The sequence below is a fragment of the Helicoverpa zea genome, chromosome 5, assembly GCF_022581195.2.
Source record: "Helicoverpa zea isolate HzStark_Cry1AcR chromosome 5, ilHelZeax1.1, whole genome shotgun sequence".
Lineage (NCBI taxonomy): Eukaryota > Metazoa > Arthropoda > Insecta > Lepidoptera > Noctuidae > Helicoverpa > Helicoverpa zea.
Genome location: NC_061456.1, coordinates 748,814 through 771,420, shown reverse-complemented (window position 1 = coordinate 771,420; position 22,607 = coordinate 748,814). Strand labels below are relative to the sequence as shown.

Genomic DNA, 22,607 nt, shown 5'->3' with positions numbered 1-22,607 from the left:
CCTGCTGTATGCCGATGATCTAAAAATTTATAGACCCATTACAAAACTCGAAGACAGTAAATTATTACAGGACGATTTGGATCGCTTTAGTGAATATTGCAGGCGTAACAAACTACAATTGAGTATACCTAAATGCTGTTGTATTAGTTTTACGAAAAATTAAACCGACTTCCCAAAACACTAAAAAGCAAAAAAAAACTATTTTTAGGTGCATCGGCCTAGAATTCGGTGTCTAATGGATGTTACTAAGTTAATTTTGCCACCGACTTCTAGGCCGATGCACCTAAAAATAGTTTTTTTTTGCTTTTTAGTGTTTTGGGAAGTCGGTTTAATTTTTTTGTAAAAAAGTTTTTTATTTAAAGCTTTTCAGTGATACGTATAGTTGTCACTATCCATACAAGTGGGAAGTTCTCATCAATACAAAGAATATAAGTCCAAATACGAGGTATTTTACATATTCAGTTGTCGAGTTCCCTCGACTTTCTCTGGTCTCCATCATCAGGTCAGCTTCAAACCTTCACTGTTGCAAAGGTCTTGTCAATACAAATAATTTAAGCCCAAACACGAGGTAGTTTACATATTCAGTTGTCGAGTTCCCTCGACCCTCTCTGGTTTCCATCATCAGATCAGCTCCAAATTTTCACTGTTGAATAGTGCTTTTAGGCGTACACCTGAGTATCAAGTTTTTACCCTATGTATGCCTACAACTTTCGAAGGTTGCCCTCGATTTCTCAGGGTTTCCATCATCAGATCCTGACCTGATGACTATGGGACCAACTGGCAGCTATTCCGAGTCGAACAAAAAAAGAATCACGTAAATCGGTCCATAAACCTCGGAGTAATCGATGTACATACATAGAAAAAAAAAAAAAAATATATATACCGGCCGAATTGATAACCTCCTCCTTTTTGGGAAGTCGGTTAATAAGAATGCTATTGAATACACGTACTCTTTGGACAACAGCATTTTATCGAGGATGTCACTTGTTCGTGATCTCGGGATCCTGCTTGACGATAGACTTCACCTAGATTCCCACATTAATAAAATTGTTAATAACGCATTTCGTATGTACGGCTTCGTGATGAGATCTGCGAAGGAGTTTGTTCGACCCTCCACTTATTTATACTTGTATCAGTGTTTAATAAGATCTCAACTAGAGTATGCAGTGCCGGTGTGGAATCCCTTTTACAATAAATATTCAGAACTTATAGAAAACGTCCAAAAAAAATTTATAAAAGCCATGCATTATCGTTGTTTTCACACAACAGTGTCATACGATCAATTACGTAGAAAGTATGAATTGCTTGACTTGAAGTCGAGACGTACTCTTCTAGAGACTGTATTTTTGTATGATTTGTGTAATAATGTTTATGATTGTATCGATATTCGGAACAAAATCTGTTATATTGTGCCTAGAACGACTGTACACCGTAAGGTTCGTACGCGGCCACCCTTTGCTGTTACCTCTTGTCGAAGTAACGCAGGTTTGCGCGCACCTTTGCGTCGACTTACTGGCAATTACAACAAGTACTTCCCGCATGTTGATATGTTTTGTCTATCGGCCAGTCAATTCAAAAATATTATAAAGAAGACAGTTAGTCAATAAAAACCAGTATTTTTTATCTATAAGTATAGTATAGTATAGCTTTTAGGTTCATATTTTTTAATAACTGTTAGCAAATAAGCCTGTTTAATGTATTTTGTGGAAAATGTCGTTGGTAACACATTTGTTCATAATTGCTTGTATTTACCTATATCATGTCAAAATGTAATGTGTCACTGTTTTTTTTTCCAAATAAATAAAATAAAATAAAATAAAAATAAAAATAATTGCCGCCCATTGGTCAAATTGGTGATTTGATAATTGATCATGGTTCGGTTATCGTTTTAGTTAAATAGTGAAACATACTGTAAAAAGTCTAAAATCACAAAATACAAAACTTTACATCCTTATACACAAAAACAAATACATTCTTACAAGCATTATTAGTACTATGTTCCTTAATAAAACCTCAGAGACATGTCTGTTACTGCTTCACCCACGTCATTTGACATCTATGTCATTGAAATATTAAAGGATTAACAACTTTACAAGGTTCACGAAACTAATATCAGAGAGGATGAAAACCACTTGTTTGTATCATGTCAAGGATATCGTCTTATGAACGGAGAACAAGAGAACCATATAATAAGTACTAAGCCAGAATTCCTTTCAACCTTTCAGAATCAGTGTTCAAGGTTTTCTAAAGATAAATATATGCCATAAAACAAGAATCTAGTATTTAAAAAGATAAAAATACCTATTAACTTTTGGCCCCTGATTAAGTCAAATGTAAAATTACGGGAAAGTTCAAGGTATATGTCGAAAACAACGAAACCCTACGTCAACGTGAAACTAACAATCAATTCAGAATTGATGAATGTTTCCCAAGTGGAAGATACTCTCAAATTACAACTTTACTATACGTGATTCTACGAAATACAAGCCTGTAATCGAAATCTTTCTGAAATTATAAATCAGACAGAAACTTTATCTGCTAATTTCTTTGCAAACTCTAAACTAGTTTCTTAACTGAGTCGTGATAAAAGATAATACTCATATTGTTTATTTGCACATATTATTTATAAAGAATATTTTTTTCCTTTCCCTAAATGTAAAAGAAAATGAAATACGAATTATAATGTACTCACGTATGTCAGGATTAAAAATGTCATATTGCTTTTCCGGGTGCCAACAATTTTTGTCATAACGCGCATGACTTCACGTGAAATAGCAAGTCGTGATATGCTAATAAAATGTGTCATAAAGATAAATGGTTTGTTTGTATGAACGCGCTAATCTTGGAAATGGTCCTACTTAAAACCGATTCATTTTCTCTTAGCCTTTATTGTCCCACTGCTGGGCAAGTCGTGGTGGCCTAGTGGGTAAAGAACCAACCTCTCAAGTATGAGGGCGCGGGTTCGATTCTGGATCAGGCAAGTACCAATGCAACTTTTCTAAGTTTGTATGTACTTTCGAAGTAAATCTTAGACACCAATGGCTGATAAAAAGGTGAAGGCAAACATCTCGAGGAAACCTGGACTATACAGTCTGAAATCATCAACCCGCATTGAGCAAGCGTGGTGTTTAATGCTCAATCCTTCTCCGTGTGAGAGGAGGCCTGTGCCCAGCAGTGGGACGATAAAAAGGCTGTAATAGATAGATAGCTGGGCAAAGGCCTCCCCATCTCGTCTCCATGCCTCTCGATACTTAGAGTGATGATTCCTATTTTTCATATATTTATCCAAAAATAGATCCCGACAAATTCAGAACCTTCTCCTTTTTGGAATATCGATTAAAAGGTTATAAGCTCAAGGGATGCGGACGGAACCAGGCGCGAAAGCTACTATAAAAACATAATACGTATACACACATTGTAAGATATCTTGCAACTCATAGGATTTCTCTCATCAAAAGAGCGTGAAACGGAAGATAAGTAGATCTTTTTATGATAAGGAAAAAATCCAAATTTTCCGCGTAACTTGTGGGTAAATTAAAAACGGAATATTTAAGTCGCTAATTCAGAGTGGATCTCAAATAAAAACTCTGTGATGTTATTTGTGCAACTTTTAATACGTTTTGGAAATGCTGGCTTATAAGCGTCTATAATATTTTGAATTATTATCCCAATTACAATGTATACAATATTGTTTTAGTAAATGTATATATTTTTATAGTTTACCTTAATCTATTTTTTCCTGTTTTTCTTTTTAACATAAAACAATAATTTGTCTTTATGTCTTTTTTGACGGACCTATTAAAACATTTCCTAAAGTCGATAAAAATAGTGTGAAAAATCTAAGCACAAGGAAAACTCTCCTTAGAATTTAGACAACCATAACAAGCTTATTGAACAACGCGCACTCGCTGGAATCAGGATAAACATCATTTTGGAGTCACACAACCACAAACAAAAAACTAAAACTTCATCATCATCATCAGCCTATCGCAGTCCACTGCTGGACATAGGCCTCTCCAAGTGCACGCCACTGAGATCGCCACTGAACTAAAACTTACTTCACTCTAACACTAACTCACTACAAAAGAGGGAAATACCGCGGAAACATAGTAATTCTAAAGTTGTTTTCAAATGTGAAACAATATTGTCATTGGCAGAGTATTTTGAGTGGTGACGATAACTTTAAAATAAAAGCTTCTACCGTCATAAAAAAGTTTTTCTTTGTATTTTATATTAACTGAATAATTATATAAAAACAGATTAATTCGATATTTAACATATTATACGCGTGGCTATGGGCAAACACATAATCAAGTAGCTCTTTAAATATTAATTAAAACACATAAATTATAAAACTTTCCCCACTCTTGCTCTAAGTACTCAGTGACATTTTTCACCCATAAATCAATTTGAAAATAAAGTAGGTGCTTTTCCTCTGTATTGTTTCAATTCCAACGTTTCATGATTTATTGTAAAGTTGTTAAAAACTTTGCAATGTTTGAAATTTTTGGGGCTTCTGTAAGTTCCAAACTTTGTCTGCGGTTCAGCAAAATTAATATTTAAATTATAAACGTAACGTTTCTTATAGTTCGTTGATATTCAACTGTGGTATAATAATATAAAAACTTCGATTCTTTATAAAACAATTTCATGAATTCAAAATTTCTGCTCAAAAGTTTTGCTTCAGGTTTTTAAATGTAGATTGTAAAACTATTTAAATTCATCATAGACTGCTTTAACAAAGGAATTAAATTTTACTTACTTACTTGAATTTAAAAAAACTAGCTAACTATAGTTCGGCCATTCAGAGAATGCGTTCCTGACACGTCGCGATTGAACTGACGACGTAACTTTGCAATGGCGTTGCAGTTACGATAAAAATATTTTTGCTGGTTGTTTACCGTTTTAACAATTGAGGAGCATTAAAACAACATTATTATATCAATAATCAATGAATGTTATTACGTCGTCAGTTCAATCGCGACGTGTCAGGAACGCATTCTCTGAATGGCCGAACTATAGTGCCTTTATTATTTTTATAAAGAGTAAGTAATCCCACTTTTTGTCATACCTATTGAAAGTATTATTTGCGCTAAAATAAAAGCTACATAATAGTTTTTGAATCCCCTTTTTACTTAAGTAAATAGCCAAATCTATTATCTAATTTATCATTTTAATAGTCGAATATTAACTAACTCTCGTGAGTAATTTAAAATATATTTCTACCTTGAATTTGAGATAAACTCGGTTTGTACTCTCTTGGGAAGATAAGATTACAGGAGTAAAATAATACACTATTAGAATTTTCATCCTGAGTTCATTCTACATTTTTACTTTGTCAGGATAAAAATAAGGGTAGAATTTTTAGCAAGAAGTTATTTTAATAACGAACGTCTAAAAGTTTTCATAAATTCTTAGTCACATTTAAATATAGTCTAAAAACCTGTGTACCTATTATTTCTTTTTCCATTTCTACTATGTACAAAAACGTGTGGTGGGTTTAGGAATGACATAAGTCTGATTACATAAACGAAATGAAAGTAGTTTGTTCTCAAAGATTTTGTAATTTCATCTCGCTGAAAGGCTAGTTTTTTACGCCGAGTGACTGTTTCTTTGCGCCTTATTTCAGCTGTCTATTCTACTGGTTGGGACGTTTTTAATTTACTGAGGCAGTACTGTATTTAATTTGAGTATGAGTAAACGTTATGTTTTTAAAATATGTATGTAATCGGTTTTCACGAAACACAACTTTAGCACCATTTTCCATTCAGGCCATTTAAAATGAATCTACTGCCAGTAGTTCTAAGAAAAAACATAATTATTTCATTAAATAACCAAATGTTGCGATTCTATAAATATAAAGTTCCCAAAAAAAAAATACAGCATTCTCTATCAAAAACATGACCTTTCTCGACGTCTTTAGAGATTTGGTTTCATTGAGTAATCATCATCATCATCATCATCATCATCATCATCTCAGCCATAGGACGTCCACTGCTTAACATAGGCCTCCCCCTTTAATCTCCACAGATACCTGTTGGAAGCGACCTGCGTCCAGCGTCTTCCGGCGACCTTTATAAGGTCGTCTGTCCACCTCGTTGGTGGACGTCCTACGCTGCGCTTGCTAGTCCGTGGTCTCTCTCGATCCGTAGACGAACCAAAGTCACCGATATAGCCCACCGGATTAGCAAGTTGAAGTGGCAATGGGCAGGCCATTGAGTAATCAGCTCAATAATATTATATTTGCAAACAACACAAACTTTGACATCTGGGAAGCTCAACAAACGATAAAACAAATTGCAAGAATACCAAGATTTTGTATAAACGCCCACTCGTTCAATTCAATATAATCACCATTCACCAATCTCAGAAAGGAATTTGAGTAAATATATACAGATTTTAAGCATGGCTGTCTATTTGTTTCCAAGTTTTCATCTTTTGTTCGTTAAATAATTGCAACAAAAAGGAAAGTATCAAATGTTTGTTTGTTCCCAAACCGATAAACTGACTGATTTTGACGAGATAGATAAAGCAGGAAGTATCGTGGGAGTAGCTTACTTTTATATCTAAAATTATTTACAGAAGAAAAATTCGAAAGACACAGTAATGTCAATTTATTCCCCTCATGTTGATTGGGGTATCGGATTCTATAGCAAGTAATGATTTATTCAAACATTGGTATCATTTCACGTTTTGCAGAACCCCTGTATTTAAGTAACGCAGAGTCAGTAGCCAATTAGGATTATATTCAGACTCGAACCTAACTTTAGGGAACCTGATGAATGAGTCTAATTCTTTCATTAAATTAGGTAGCATAATATGGGTTTTTTAACTTAAAGCTAAGCTACCTTATACCGCTATATAAATAGATGTAGAAAAACTGGTTTTCTTAATTATTATGCCTGAATTATGAGAGAAGTAATTCGCGCACCTGAAAACGATTAAATTACAGGCCGATTTTTTTCATAATTTCAACGCTAATGGGTATTTTAAAAAGCAAGAAAGGTTTCTCATTTTCAATATTTAATAACATTTCCTGTCGAATAATTTTAACATTATTCTATTTTAAATCTAAATAAGCTTCACACGTACCAGACGTCTATTTTTAGCTTGTCACCGGTCTCTTAAAACTTCCAAATGGATTCACATACTTAACTTTTTGAAGCCACTTACAATTATTTATTCCCTTGAAACATACATTTTAACAAGTTTGTTGTGTATGTGTTACTTCTAAAACAAATTGTAATACAATCACACGTCTTCCCCAGTTTTTGTTAAGAGATTTATTCATAAGCCCGGGTTCACTCGGTGAGATTACGCAGATAATAAGATCTTGTTTTGTGTTCCAACCTTTTTGGTAACTTGGGTAAACCAGAAGATGTATGTAACCTCTATGTTTTAAAGCTAAGCGAATATGTTCTGTGTTGACAGAAAGTAAAATAAAACAGTTTTATTAAACCGGTATTGTGATATTTTGACTTATAGTGCTCGTGTTCGTGTAATGGATCACCATTTTTGGCACTCGATATATTGTTGCATACGTTTTAGTACACTGAAACTTTCAAATAAACAATTTTCAATTTTTAACCGACATAATAGAGTACAATATAACGATTGTCACTCTTCTGATTAGGACGCCGTTTGGAAATCTATATACTCATGTTGCACCTTCTAGCTACCAGCTAAAATGTATTTACCAAAGATACATTTTTGTCCAGAGATATAAATATTATCATAGAATAAATACACGGAACACCATACATTTCACATTGTCATTCAATTTCTGCCGTCACACGCTACATATGGACCCACAATACATACCACATACAAACATATACTTACAGATGGTTCCGAGTGTTTTCGCACCCTCTTTGTAACATCTGGCTATTGAATTGTCTGCTTGCAAAACTTTCGCGTCTTATGTGCAGAAATAATATGGACTGCGTTGTATTATGTTAAGGTTTTTTCCCGCTAGAATATTATTCTGCAAGAAAGTAACTTAATAATACTGGAAAGTTTTCTATAAATACAGCGGTAAGTATATAATTTTCCCTTATTATTAGTGCAGGCTCTTTTCCTAAGATTACTCAATACAAAAAGACATAAAAACAACCATGTCTACATAGCATCTTTGGCTCCTATTTGAATCTGATACGTTAGGATTTCAAACATACTTTAGTTTAATTAGGTAACTTTAGACAAATGCAACGGAGTAGAAAGACAATTAAATACAAATTCACGTAATTAAAATACAAATGAACTGTGTATGACTATCTAATACAATTGCTATTGCTTCTTAACCATTAGATTACTATACACGTAAGAGATTTCAAATCCAAATTCTAAACCAAAATAGACGAAGATAAGCCTCCTTAGTTAGGGTACTTAGCACTTAGGCTTAGCAATACTACTTAATTTTATATGCCTCTAAGATAAACTTGCCGAAACAAAGCCAAATATAATTACGTATTGAAAATGTCAGCCTTATTAAAACTTCGTGAAACAACAGCCTAATTTATTTAGTAGGCTCTTAAAAGGTTTTATGTTAACAGGGTAATTAAGGATTGAGTATATTAAGTATTATTCTCTGAATATATGCCAAAAACGCGAATAAAAATATGAGGTTACTAAAAAACTTGTGAACACATAATTTAGGCCAAAAAGCTGCTATAACATTTATTCTTTACATAACTTGTTCCCAACAGAAAATATTGTAGCACTAAATATTTTCAGTACAAAATTTGGTCGAACTTTTACAATTTATTGCTGAATCGGCTGAAGTGAGGCAAGTTGTCCGGGTGCCGGATAAAATGTGAACTAGCGAATTTAATGCTATATCTTTTGGTTAGCTAAATGTTACATAATCCGGGGATAAATGCTGACGGCTAACCGATCCCAATTCAAGGTAATTTTACCGTTTAAATAAAACAATAAAGCGTGGAATTGATGGCAAAAGTACATAGTAAATAAGTAAAGATTACAATGAAGAATGTACAAGAAAATCCTGCATTGCTTACTAAAAAGACAAAGTTAACAAAACTTTAAATGTACAAATACAACTACAGGTAGTACTGAAGATTCACTTTCCTCTTTTAGTCAAAAAACGTCGTTTTACTCAGGCCCGCCGCTAGCTGTTTGTTCGCCCGCGTGCAAAACTGATTATGCCGCCCTACGACTACATACGTTTTGTCAAAAAATATATAAGGGGGGGGGGGCGGATCCAGGTGGTCCGGACCCCCCCCCCCCCCGCCCATTCATATCCATCTTACTTGTCCAACAGAAAAAAATATGTACATGCACCGCTCTGATTGCAGAAAACCCACCTACTTTTGGATAAATAACTATTGCAATACATAACATACATTACACATAACTTTTTATTTACTTGAAATGTTCAGAGTAACCTAAGCAGTCCTGGGTTAGCCCATAAGCAAACTAAGCAATTGCTTAGGGCATCAATGCAGTGCAATCATTACCCAAGTGGCCCCTATGTATTGAAAGATTGTGATTAACTTAAACTAACGCACTTAAATATCTATAACAATGTTTAAAGTCAGTAAAATACGTTATTTGGTGGGTTTCCCGTTGAAAAATTATAAGACACTTTCCATATGTAAGCAAGCGCAAGCGGAGCGAGCGCGAAATTTTTATTTTTAAAGGACACAAAACAAATAAAAATCACTGTAAATTAACAAAGCAAAGTCAAAAAGTAAGATATGCACAGAAGTGAAGTGCAAAAGCCGCGAGCGAAGCGAGCGCGTTTTTTTCCTTAGAGTTTTCATGAAGTGAACATATCATAAAAAGCCATAACGGACGTGCGCGAAAAATGTTTATTCGGAATTGAATGCCTCAACAATTAAACAAAGATAAAATGCGATATCTGACATGGAGCCGCGAGCGCAGCGAGCGCGAATTTTTTTGGGGATGCAAAGGGTGAAACAGTCAAAATTGATAGGAGACGACCAAAGCTAGGGCGGCTTTTTCCGAAATTTTATTGGTTTAATTTTGCCGCCCCCTAAATAGCATTTGCCCCACGCTACGCCACTGGTTGATCTTAAATCGTTTTTAAGAATCTTTAATTTTGAAAATGTCCTTTCAACAGATGTACCTAACTGAAACCGGCAGTATAAGTAATATTCTTAGCGCTATTGCTGAGTTCGGAAATATTGAAATCAAATCATTAGTAAAAAGATATTGTATTTTTTAAATATTACGTGATAACTCGCTAGATTTGCCGCCCCCTAGGACGTGCCGCCCGCGTGCTGTGCACGCGCTGCACGCCCGCTTACGGCGGGCCTGGTTTTACTCTCTATTCTATATTTTACGCTCTATTTCGGTAAAAATAACCTTACAACTCTCCACTATAGTAATCTTACATAATTCAGTGATAAAAACACATGATTGATTTCCAACTGTACTGTTTTTACGGTCAACAAAAACGGAAATCTTGACATTTACATATTAGATTAGAAAAATCCGTTCTACCCTAAAATTACTCGCCTGTCTAAGCCTAAATGACGAGTTATATTTTGGATTTTGAAAGTACTCGTAACATTACATAAATTATTACATGATTATAGATCATTGTATATTGTACAGTCACGCAGATCTATATAATCAAGTAGGTACAGTTTCTGTACATGATTCCATGTTTTATTGATATTTGGTATCTTCATTCAGAATATTAACCTAAGTTCAGACAGTCTGTGTATTTGTCGGGTTCCTAGACAGTTATTAGACCAGTTTGCTTGTTTGATCACTACATAATACATACGAGTACATTCGTTGTTTCTTGATAGCTTTTGAACTTTGGTTATTAGGTCTAGTCATTGTTTAAACCTAGTGTTATAAAACGTTCAATCTCTCTACTTCTGGCCATATTTCAGTATGTTTAGATAGTAGAAACATAAGTCAGTTCTTATTAAGTTTCACAATAAATCAGTTACAGTTATTCTTCTTATATACAATAGTGCTATATTGCTGACGTCATTGATGATAATCGTCACCTACACTAATCACCACAAAAGTCAGGTGCGTAGAAACTCGTTATCGAGAGTTACGTAAGGATCCTATCAGGATTCTTTATTGTTGTCCTCAAAGGAAAAAAGGTTATAATTTACTATACGAAATATGGATGAACTACACTTGATAATAGCCAAATATCATTCAATGTGAGTGTCTATTTTAAGTGTTTATATTCGTACCAAAAAAGAATGTATTTTGAATGATAAAAAAGCAATATCCAGAACATTTTTTTGGCTAACATAATCTGAGTCACTAACCCTATTTTCTATAACCATTTCATAAAAGCTGTGCAGCTTGATTTTACACGTCAATACAATGCCGGTATCTTAAGAAAAAGACGTGAGTTTATTATTGTCCAGACATTTTCCCCTTTGACCATTCTAGACCAACTTCGTATTCTCCAAAGTTATATACCCGGTCATAAGCACACTAAACCCTGTGTATGACAAGCTCCAGTGCGGTTAAACCTATCTAAGATTAAAACAACTTCCTCAAAGAAATAAGCGAAGAAAAACTTTTTCTTTGCGAATTTTATTAGCATACTGGGATCTTGGGTAAGGAATAATATATAACCTTATTGCATACGGGATTAGGTTGCCGTTGTGAATATAATTCAGGAAGAATGCGCATGATGTGATTATAAATATGTGGAGCATGGAGAACAAAATGACTAGTGGAGATGTCATAATGCAAAATCTCCTAAAAAGTAGCGCTCTACAATGCGGATGCACGGGGACGAGGAACGTTACTAGCTCCGCCTTTACCCGCCTTCCATTGAATCCATTATTTTCAAACTAAAATCACCAAAAAATCAACACCAATTTTTGACAGAATTTTCAGATTTTTTTATTTAACAAGGGACCTAGTAACTGATCACCCCTGCCGTATGTTACTTTGACCTACAAGAGGGCGCCTGACCTTCCTCATGGCATCTCTGCTATCTTTCCTTCCTCCGTGATGAGAACCTACAGTGTGTGAGGTCCCCAAACAACTGTTACGAGTTATATACAGCTTATGTCTGTAAGTAGAAATGAATTTACTCAGTACTTAGTCTTGTGTTGAGGATAATTGTGCGGAAAATGTTGTAATGTATTTTGGTAATGTGTGGAAATTAGATATCACCTCAGGCTTTTAATGCTATTCTATAATTCTAATATTTTTGGAATTGAGTTCCTTACTGCGGCATATATTCAACGAACTAAATATTTTCCTTATAGTCTTCTTAGATAAGCACGCAATAGGGCGTGAAAACTTTATAGACCTCTTTTTGTATTTATATAAAGTTAACGCGCACTGAACAAGTCTTTATTTTTCGTTCAATTCAGAAAATACCGTTCCTTGTTCCGACTTATCAAAAGTTTCAAGTAGGATCCAATCAGCGTGTTTGAAGAGCAAAAATAATAAACAACACGGCTATGAACAAGCGCACAACTTCACTCGCAAATCAAACACTTTAATATTAATTTTCGGCCAATGCACAGAAATCCTGGACTTCGTTTATAAAAAAAAAAAAAACTAATCGAAGCATTTTTGTAGTGTCACGCGATTTCATTTCATGCACCAATGACAAATTGATGTGAATACCTTTCTCTCATTTGACTGTAAATAGTTTGTGAAAAAACGTCGAAGTCAGAATTTTAAAGTGTTTTCTTATCTTTTGGAATCTACTTTAAAAATGTAATTACAAGTTGAAAAGAATATGATCTTCTTTAAATTAAAAATCCATTTTTATTTCATGCTGCAAATATCGGTGCCGCTGACAAGATTCGCAGATAAAACATTTATCTAATTAAATTTTCAAGCATATATATGGAATTAATTTAAAGTGACGGCTAGATTAAATAAATGCCACTTTCTGTCGTGACTATACTCTTAAAATACCACAAGTAAGAAATGAATAATGATTCAAGTAGATTGTGAAAACTGTGTTTGCAATTAAAGTTTTAAGAACGTCAAGAAAATTCATCTTAAATTTTTTTACTTACCTACTTAGTATAGCCATGGATTCTAAATTTAATTAATATTGCATACACATTTAGTGAAACGCAGAACAATAATATTCAGTTACCCTACATAGCGGAAATCGGGACACATTCCCAATGACTCAAACGTCAATACTCAATTCTTTTAGCTAGGATATGCATAAATACCACCTATATTACATATGCTAGCATATTTTAATAAAGTTTAAACAATATATTAGAAACAATATGGACCCGGTAGGGCACAGCATAAAGAGGTAGGAGAGGTTTGCAGTACATATCATCTTATTCCCTAGTTTATTTTTATCACGTCAAACGTGCCACGTGTACGTTGAAAAGCCAACAAAACAAACTCCCATTAAAAAACTAAGCATGAAAAAGGGTCAATGTTTCATTAATAATGTGACGTTTTTACAGCCCTAACCTCGTAAACTAGTTGTGTGTAGTGTTTCTGAAAGGGCATTTCAGCGTGCAGTGTAACCCTCCCACGCCTGGGTATAAAAGTCAATGGCGAGATATGAGTTACGCGTAACGCGTGTCACGAAGTAACGTGCTTAATGAAGGGTTAGTGAACGACGAACGTCGTGATATTTTATGATTATTGTGAAATATTTTTTAACATAAGTTATAATTGAAAGAATTGCGCACGAAGGGTTCCGTCTAACAGAATAACGAGTAAAAAAAAAAATATTGTACCCTAAAGGCTCCGAAACGACTGACTCGATTTGAACCTCTTTCAGTTGGAAGGTTACGCTCAATATTTTATCCTAGTACGAGTTGTAGTTCCCACGGGACGCGGTTAAAACCGCGGGAAAACAGCTAGTTGTCTATAAAATGAGATTGTGGAGGTATGAGAGCAGAGAGTAAAGCTCATCATACCTCGCACTAAAGGGAGGATCCTCCGACCGGACAGGTGTTTTTGCCCGGCGGGCTACTGCCCGACAGTTGTTGTCGGGGTGATCTACGCGTATTAATGTGCGCGCGAACACTGCATGTGCGATGCAGGATTCTTGTTTGAGAGTTGCGTCGGCGACTGTGTAGATGGCGGTGTTAACAGTTGTAGTACCGCTACAAGATAAAATAAATCAGGTAAAATTAAGAAAGGGAGCCGAATAGGTTAATTTCGTAGAAAGATTTTTTGAATGCCAATGCACTTGCCCAAATAAAATAGTTGTGTGTATGGATTAAGCGGTTTTATAGCAAACCATTAATTAATCGAATCATTAATTATATTATCGCCCGTGAAAGCATTGTTGTTTAATTCCACAAACAATGAACATATTTGATTAATTACGATTAATTTCTATTATGTCTATATGAACGGTTTGCATTGCACAAATTATTATGCCTAAGCATTACACAAAACAATTTAATTACTTCGGTAAGATTTTTTATGTATTTGGGGTGACTTTTGTTTAATGGTTTATTTTATGAAATAGAGAATATCGTACAAATAATTATAATGCATACATGTAAAATTATATATATGTATTATGTTGGTAAAATAAATCAGATTGGTTAAATATAAATAGTTAGGTATGGGTTTGCACAATGATTTCTCGATTATTTTTATAAGCTCCAACTACTATGTAACTAAAAAAATATTCTACTTATTCTTTATTTTCATAGGAAACAAACATTTAACCCAATTTTTCCCACCCACTCATCCTACTTCTTTGCCTATTTACAAAAGCAGATCTTTCCGTTTAAACGGGCTGATGTTTATACAAGATCTCATATAAGGGGTGTTCTCAATCGATAGAGGCCGCAATACCGTAGTGTCGGTTACGGCTAAATCGTGTAGTCGCTTAGTGTATGGGCAGGATTCCAAGTGATTATACTCTGTTAACGACCTTAACTTAAGAGTCAGCGGCTTTGAGGTCAAAACTATGAGGGTGCTTGCGTTATATGGCCGCATTAGGCTTTAAGTTTTAAGGTAAAATGCTGCATTTGTCCCGGTGGAGTTTTTGGTTTGTTTGTCATGATTTTGTGGAAAATAAACTTATCAAGAAAACTGTATTTCATACACAGTTCCAAGCCGTATCTACTGGCGTCTAAAATGAAATATCACATGAGTATATACTGCATAGAAAAAACTATTAGATTAGAAAAAAACATAGGAGATAACTATATACTATAGCACAATAGAAAAAAAAAATTGTAGGTAACTAGTAACAAACACTAATATTCTGATGAATTCTCAACCCTGTAAACCCTGTGTGTGTGTGCGTGTGTGTGTTACAGGGTTATAAAAGTATGTATACCTACGTAAAGTTTAAGTTGAAGATGAGAGATTGAGAATTTATTTAAAACTTTGTCAAAATTAACTACTAGGTTTTATTCGTAACACATACATCGTAATCAATTGAATTATCTAACCCGTACGAGTATCTTTACCTAAAATATTTAGATCAAAAGCAAACCCAGTATTTTATACAGAAATTGTAGGTAAATAAACAGATAAATTGGGGTCACTTTGATGTCAAATAATTTAATACTCAAAGTATTTTATAGCTGACTAATTAAACGCTTAATGATTGAAAGCTAAAGGTTTTCAGGTCACAATCAATAAACGGATAAAGCTACGAAACGATTAAATGTACAATTTATAAAGTATGAACTTTAAAACGGTGACGAAGTATTTATATTTAATTTAAAACTAGCCGTTTTTCCGCGGTTTCACCCACGTCCCGAGGGAACTACTGCCCGTATCGGCATAAAATATAACCTATGTTACTCGGGAAGAGTATAATATTCCAACACTGAAAGGCTTAAAAATCGGTTGAGTAGTTTTTGCATTTTTTGATAAATATAATGAACCAAAGTCTTTTACTACGAAATAAAAAAATAAATTAGTATTTATCTTTGTACTTTCTTCGTATTCTGGAATTAATTTGTAAAAACTGAAGAAACTGGTGTTCCAAGAAACAGCAGTTCGCCTGATTAATACATTAAGTAGTCGCAAAGGTTTCTTATTAAACTTAGTTTATGGTATACTTTGAATGTTTGCCACTATGTTTTTTCTTAGAAAATAAGCTCATTTGATTTCTTTGAATTCCTACCCGACTGCCGAGAATTAAGTAAATAAATGTTTTCATCAACTTATATACATACTACATGTTGTTGAACATCGCTTGTGAGATGACGGCAGATAGAAGAGTATGGAAATTGAACATAGGCTGCGCCGACCCCAAATAAAATTGGGATAAGGGCAGGGGGATGATGGTGAAGTGTAATCATCGTAATGATGACAGTTAATAAGTTAAGACAAAATGGACAAATAGCAGACAAAACCAAACATTATAAAAGCAAAATCCTCCAACTCCATTACTCAACCGAATCACATTTTCTAATAAAGCCGAGTCCAATACAATAAATCTATTTCAAGGACTAACAAAAATGATACAAGAATAAAATGAAATACACTATTTCGCACACCCCACTCCGGGAAGCCGGGGGAATAGAGATAATATTTCAATAAAGATTGTGTTTTTTCTTTAGAAAAATATTTTTATTGTTACCCTGATTGATGTAGTGCGCAATGAGAGAAACGCGGCAGATTTTGGTTTTGTGTCTTCTTTTGTAAGTTTAGGTCATAAGTAAGAAGAAATATAAGACTCATTTTTGCGGCTGTTAAAGTGATTTTGGATATAAATAAAGCCCTCTTCTGCGCGAACCCTTCAGGCAAATTTCGTGGCGTACAAATTACCTACTAGTGTCTTACTTACGCTTCAAGCAAGCTATATATGATTTTGTCTTATGTTCTCATCATAGTGCAAAAATGGATAGAACTGATCAATACTTTAGGCACTGTGTATGAATTCTACATAATCTGAACTCCTATCTATTACCACTTATTACTATTTCTAAAATCTTCATTTTATTCCCAGGTGTGGATAGAGCGGAGCATCGAGTTCTGCACAGAGAAATGGCCGGACTCGATTCGGAAAGAATTGTTCGGCGCATTCAGTTTCGTGCTCGTGTACGCTGTGCCCGGTAAGTGTTTAAATATTGATGCGACTCCACGGTTCCTCTGTCCGGAATTGGTTGCATGGGTTGCTTTTGCAGTCGACTTCCTTTCAATTATTTGGTAGTAAACACACTATTATGTAACAAAATCGATTCATATAAATATGTAGGTAGGTTCATAACTTAAAAATTGTGATTGTGATTGTGATCGTGTGCGTAACACAGAAGTGTTGAGGAAAGCCAATGTAGGTGGCATTGAAGCATACCTCATGAGGAGACAGCTTCGTTGGTGCGGGCATGTACTGCGCATGCCGGATACTAGAGTGGCCAAGCGCATCCTCTACTCCGAGTTGCAGGAGGGCAAGCGGAAACGTGGCGGACAGCTGCTGCGATACAAGGATGTGCTGAAGCGTCACATGAAAAGCTGTTCCATTGACCCGTCTCAGTGGGAGAATCTGGCATCCAACCGCAGAGACTGGAGAAGCCGCGTTAAAGCCAAAGTCTTTGACTTTGAAGCACGCCGACTTTCTGAGTTGGATGCCAAACGAGATGAGTTGAAAGCTCGACCACCTGTAGCTATCAACTACAACTTTGTGGCTGGTACCCTGACATGTCCGCAGTGTGCGCGGACTTTCACGCACAAAATTGGATACTCCAGCCACATGAGAGCACACGCACGCCATTAGGGTCGAAGTGGTCGCCGTTGCCGAAATCGGCGTGGAAGATTATTATTACAAATTGTGAAGCCTGTTCTATCTTTTTAAGTGTATTTTAGTCACATATTGACTGACTTAAAAGTGAAGGAAAACATTTTGAGGAAATCAGCAGTTTAAAAGTGGGATATCGCCAATCTGACTTTTGTAAGCATGGCGATTAACGCTCAATACAATAATATGTTGATTAGCACAAAAAAAAAAAAAACAAAGTAAATAGAATAAAAATGTGCGAGAATTAGAACACCATATAAGAGTAGGTAAATAATTACAAACAACAAAAATTCAACCTTGAAAACTGACAGCTACAACTGCAACTCTTAACTTTATATCTGCTTTACACACTTTGTTGTAAATTATGAAAACGAAAAATGACTCCTGTGGCCAAACCCTTGAATGGATTAGGTTATTTTTTGTTACAATTCGTCATAGAATATCAGAAAGTATATGTGATAGGATTTAATGAGATTATGTACGACACACACGATATAATTTGATTTTACCAGTATTTCGAAAATGTTATTTCAGAGATTTATCCGTTTCAGCACCGCGGTTAATAAACGTATTTTGTGTGCAGATTATTTAGCAATGGTATTTCAACATCCGAGTTATTTTTAATGTATTTGATGTTGGTTTTATGAAATAAGCTGATTGGATTAAAAACTTGACATTCTGCACTGGGAATTATTGAAATATAATAATTCCCAGTGCAGAATGTCATTAAACAGGCTAACTAATATTCCAACTCTGTACTTTTTTGAGGGTCGTAGGCCACCCTAGTGGGTAAAGAACCATCCTCTCGAGTAAGAGGGCGCGGGTTCGATTCCAGGTCAGGCAAGTACCAATGCAACTTTTCTAAGTTTGTATGTACTTTCTAAGTATATCTTGGACTCCAATGGCTGATAAAAAGGTGAAGGAAAACATCTTGAGGAAACCTGGACTATATAGTCTGAAATCACCAACCCGCATTGAGCAGGCTTGGTGATTAATGCTCAATCCTTCTCCGTGTGAGAGGAGGCCGCAGCCCAGCAGTGGGACGATAAAAAGGCTGTAACAGTACTTTTTTGCCGTTTTTTCACTCGTTCAAGCTACTAGTTAAATATCTAAAAATACTTGGCTTATTTCCTTACAGAATTTGATATAATTCGGACATGCGGTTTACCTTGTCAGAATTACATTAACTGAACGGCTAGGCAAACCCAATTATTTTCTACATGAAATATTCACTAATTCAGTTAAATCGTTTCTTACACAAATTTAAGGCTTTTCTATGCCTATGAATACAAACCTTCTCATGTAGGTTCGCAAATCCTATCAATTTATCCGGAACGATGAGAGATTTAAGTGCTAGAACAAAGGCGGTATATCCAAGGCTTTGTCTGAAAACTGAAGCGTAAAGAAAACAAAACATTCAGACCCTCGGGTACAAGAGGTCCTGATGATCTAAAGATAGCCAGAGTTCGTTGACCGCAGATGTTTTGTGAAGTGATTTATGTTTCGCGGTCAGAACAAATGTTGTGGTGGAATTTAGGGGAAACTTTCTTGAATGGAATTAATTCCTTCCTATTTATAGAGAGCATGAGAAGTGAGTAAAACCACCAGCAGAAGCTGCACCAGAAGATGGTGGTTTTACTCACTTCTTATGTGAACTACTTCCCATTCACTGAAAGCAATAAATATAGCCTTCCTTGAAAATATTTTCTCAAATCGGACTCGTTGTTCTTGAGATTACTGCGTTAGAGCAAACAAACAAATTCGTCAACTTTATAATATTAGTGTAGATTTCCTAAATCACGATTTTTTAATTGAAAGTTTTACAAAAGTACCCAAACCTTTAATATATTCTGGGGAGCATAAGAAGTTTTTCAATAACTTCAATAGAGATATCATTTTTCTATTTTTATCTTTATTAGAATGAAGTGATACGTTCCAACCCGAAACAAAGTTTTGGAAAAATAACTCTTAGTTTAGAGGACTTCTTACTTCTTAAGAGAAAAATAAAAGTTTTATAACTTTAAATTGAAAGCTTATTTTTCTAAAAATCTTTTAATACCTAGTTGGTATGCAAGTCTTGATCATAATATTTTAGTTTAAATATAATTTTCTTAAAATTGAAAATTATATTCGAATAAGTTTTGATTAAATCGATGCCGTACAATTTCAATATTAAAACTTTTGAAAGACCTACAATTGTTTTAGTGAATTGATTTAACATTTTTACCGAACAACCTGAGTGTGCCTATTACAACGTTTTAAGAACACATCAGAAATAACTCTTTAAAGTTGTCAAAGAACACCTACCTATGCTAAAAGTATTTCAATTCAATCGTACTCAAAACGCTTCTAAAAATACAAAGTACCCCCATTCCCTATAAAAAGTACCTAAGGGACAGCTTGAGTCATTTGTCATAGGTTATTATTTCACAGACCACCGCAGCCGAATGTTGGAACGTTGCGACTGAAGGCGGAAGTAATTCCATCGGGAGTGACAAATCTTGTTATTTCTGTGGTTTGTCATAATTTGTTAAGTGGGCTCATTTTTAGAAGTGTATGTTTAATATACTACAATAAGTTTAGAACAGGAGTGAAGAAACCATCGTTAGGAAACCTGGATTCTCAGTCAGAACTTACTTTCAACGAGTGACATACACAATCATGAGGTTTTTAAGTGGGAATGGGACAATATGTGGGCTAATTTAATTAATCTAATCCTATTCATAAACACAGTGTTATGGTGCCCTGTAATAAAAATTTATAGTACTAATTTTCTTGGTCAGGTGCTCGTTACGTCCTGTCCGGGGATGAAATGTCATTAACTGTCATTTAAACAAGAATGTACATATCGACGAATACTTCTAGGTACTCAAAGTCAACTTTTATCTTCAGAATAATTGCTAAAGTGAATTTGATTTGCCAACTTTTTGGTAGGACAAATTTCTTCGAAAAACCATGTTAAAATAAAACGTGATTAGTAGGGTCAGCAAAAACATACAACGATTTCAAGGAATCTGTTAACTTTTGAGTACAAACGGTTTTTTTAAACAAATTCTTTATTTTGAAAATAATTTGAGTAACCACATTGAGTGGTACTTATTTAAGGTTCAAAGTAACGAAGTAACCCTCAGAATTAAACTCGTGTCTAAACAAGTGGCCCTTCAAATGACTCAAAGAAAAATGAAAATTGGTCAGTCTGGATTTTCTTTATTTTTGACCGATTTCGAAATGTGAACTGAGACAGCACTTATCTTTTATTTTATGCAGCTTAGAATTTTAAATACCTTGGTTATAAAAGCTCTGAAAAAATTCAATGTCATCTAGATTCCATTGTTAATTTAATATTTTGAGCAGATATCTATTTCTTTATATACCAAAAAGTTAAATATTCTACGAATAAAAATTACATCTCAGCTGGCACACTTGATGAAATATTGTGGGTACAAGGTTTCCTGCATACAAAATACATACCTATAAATAAAATATATTCCGTATCACAGATGAATGTCATCATATATTATTGTAATATTTATCCCTATAAATTTCCCCAAACGGCTTTCGAACTAGATATTATTTCGATCACGTTATAACCATATTACCTTTTATACTTTAGAACATTCTATATTTTGTTGTATAAAAAATGAATGTTTTCAGTATATTTTGTTGCTGACTATGCGTAACAGTTGTTCCACTGAACCTTATGGGCCTTACTACAAAAACTTTAAACCCTGTTTTACACTTGTCTAATAAAATTTTGGCTGCAAAATGAACCATATGTCAACGTCATAATTTGACATTTTTTTAGACAAGGCATAAACTGACGTTTAAAAGTTTTTGTGGTAAGACGGTATTTGTCCAAAACACTTAGTTTGCTACGTGATTTCGTAGCCCATAGTATTTCGTAGCCCGTAGCAGTTCGTAGCGCGTAGTAGTTTTATTTTCATAGTGGCAAAATATGTAACTGGTTTTAGTACAGACCTTAACTATTTGCTTTGGTTCAGTGTCACGTCTTCCAATATTTCTTCAAAGTCAATGAACCTTATATAATTTTTGACTTTCAGGTTATGCGTCAAAGTCAAAAGATTCATTAATTAGCTTATGAACACAAAAAATGTACAATGCATACACACAAAAGATTTTAATAATTCAATTATTACAGTCATAATTAACAAAGGTGAAATGAGACAGTTTAATTTTAAAAGCCTATAAGTTAAATAATATTTTTTCATTTATCAGCTATCGTTTGTTTATTAAATGTCATAATTTATTTTTGACCGACTTGCACTGTACTGTAGTCGAGAGTATTATTATAACTCGTATTCTTATATATTTATATTTCTCACAAAAAGCTGCCTTCCAGCAGGGTGGTTTAACGTCGAATCAATATTGAAATAAAACCAATGTATAAAGAACAACATCAGAAAACGAACCTCTTGTGCAGTCAAAAGTATGTCTTAACTGGTTCGAAATAACAACTGTTTTACCTTGACAGTGAGATATTCCCACAATTGCATTTTACATCAATTGAAAGTATTAAATATACAAGCTTATTTCAATTTTGCATTACGTCTGATTGAATAGTTTTACGTACATACCAGCGTAGCAATAATATTATAACAGAAAATTACATAAATCTAAATTGATATTTGCAATGTGTTCTACCTCTATGTTGAAATAATTCTAATAAGCTGTATTGAATAGTTTAAAATAATATTTATATAGTTGATTAATTAATATCGGTAGGCACTAGGCAAACTACATTAGATGACCCTATACAAAATTATTCGGTACAGTGCTTCTCAAAATTTTGTGTCAACATAAGAGTGTTTTTATCTCTGTTGTGTCTCAAAATGGATACTTTATCTTATATTATATTTTACATGCAAAATGTTATGCAACAAATCAGTTAATAAACCATTTGGAA

General features: G+C 34.3%; 1 protein-coding gene across 1 annotated transcript in view; it reads left to right on the top strand.

Moving 5' to 3' along the window:
• LOC124630480 (QRFP-like peptide receptor) overlaps positions 1-22,607 on the top strand; it is a 148,492-nt gene that overhangs the window by 111,794 nt on the left and 14,091 nt on the right. Inside the window, exon 5 of the mRNA XM_047164401.1 lies at positions 16,898-17,003. Coding sequence (XP_047020357.1) covers positions 16,898-17,003 — 106 coding nt within the window. The remainder of the gene's footprint in view (positions 1-16,897; positions 17,004-22,607) is intronic.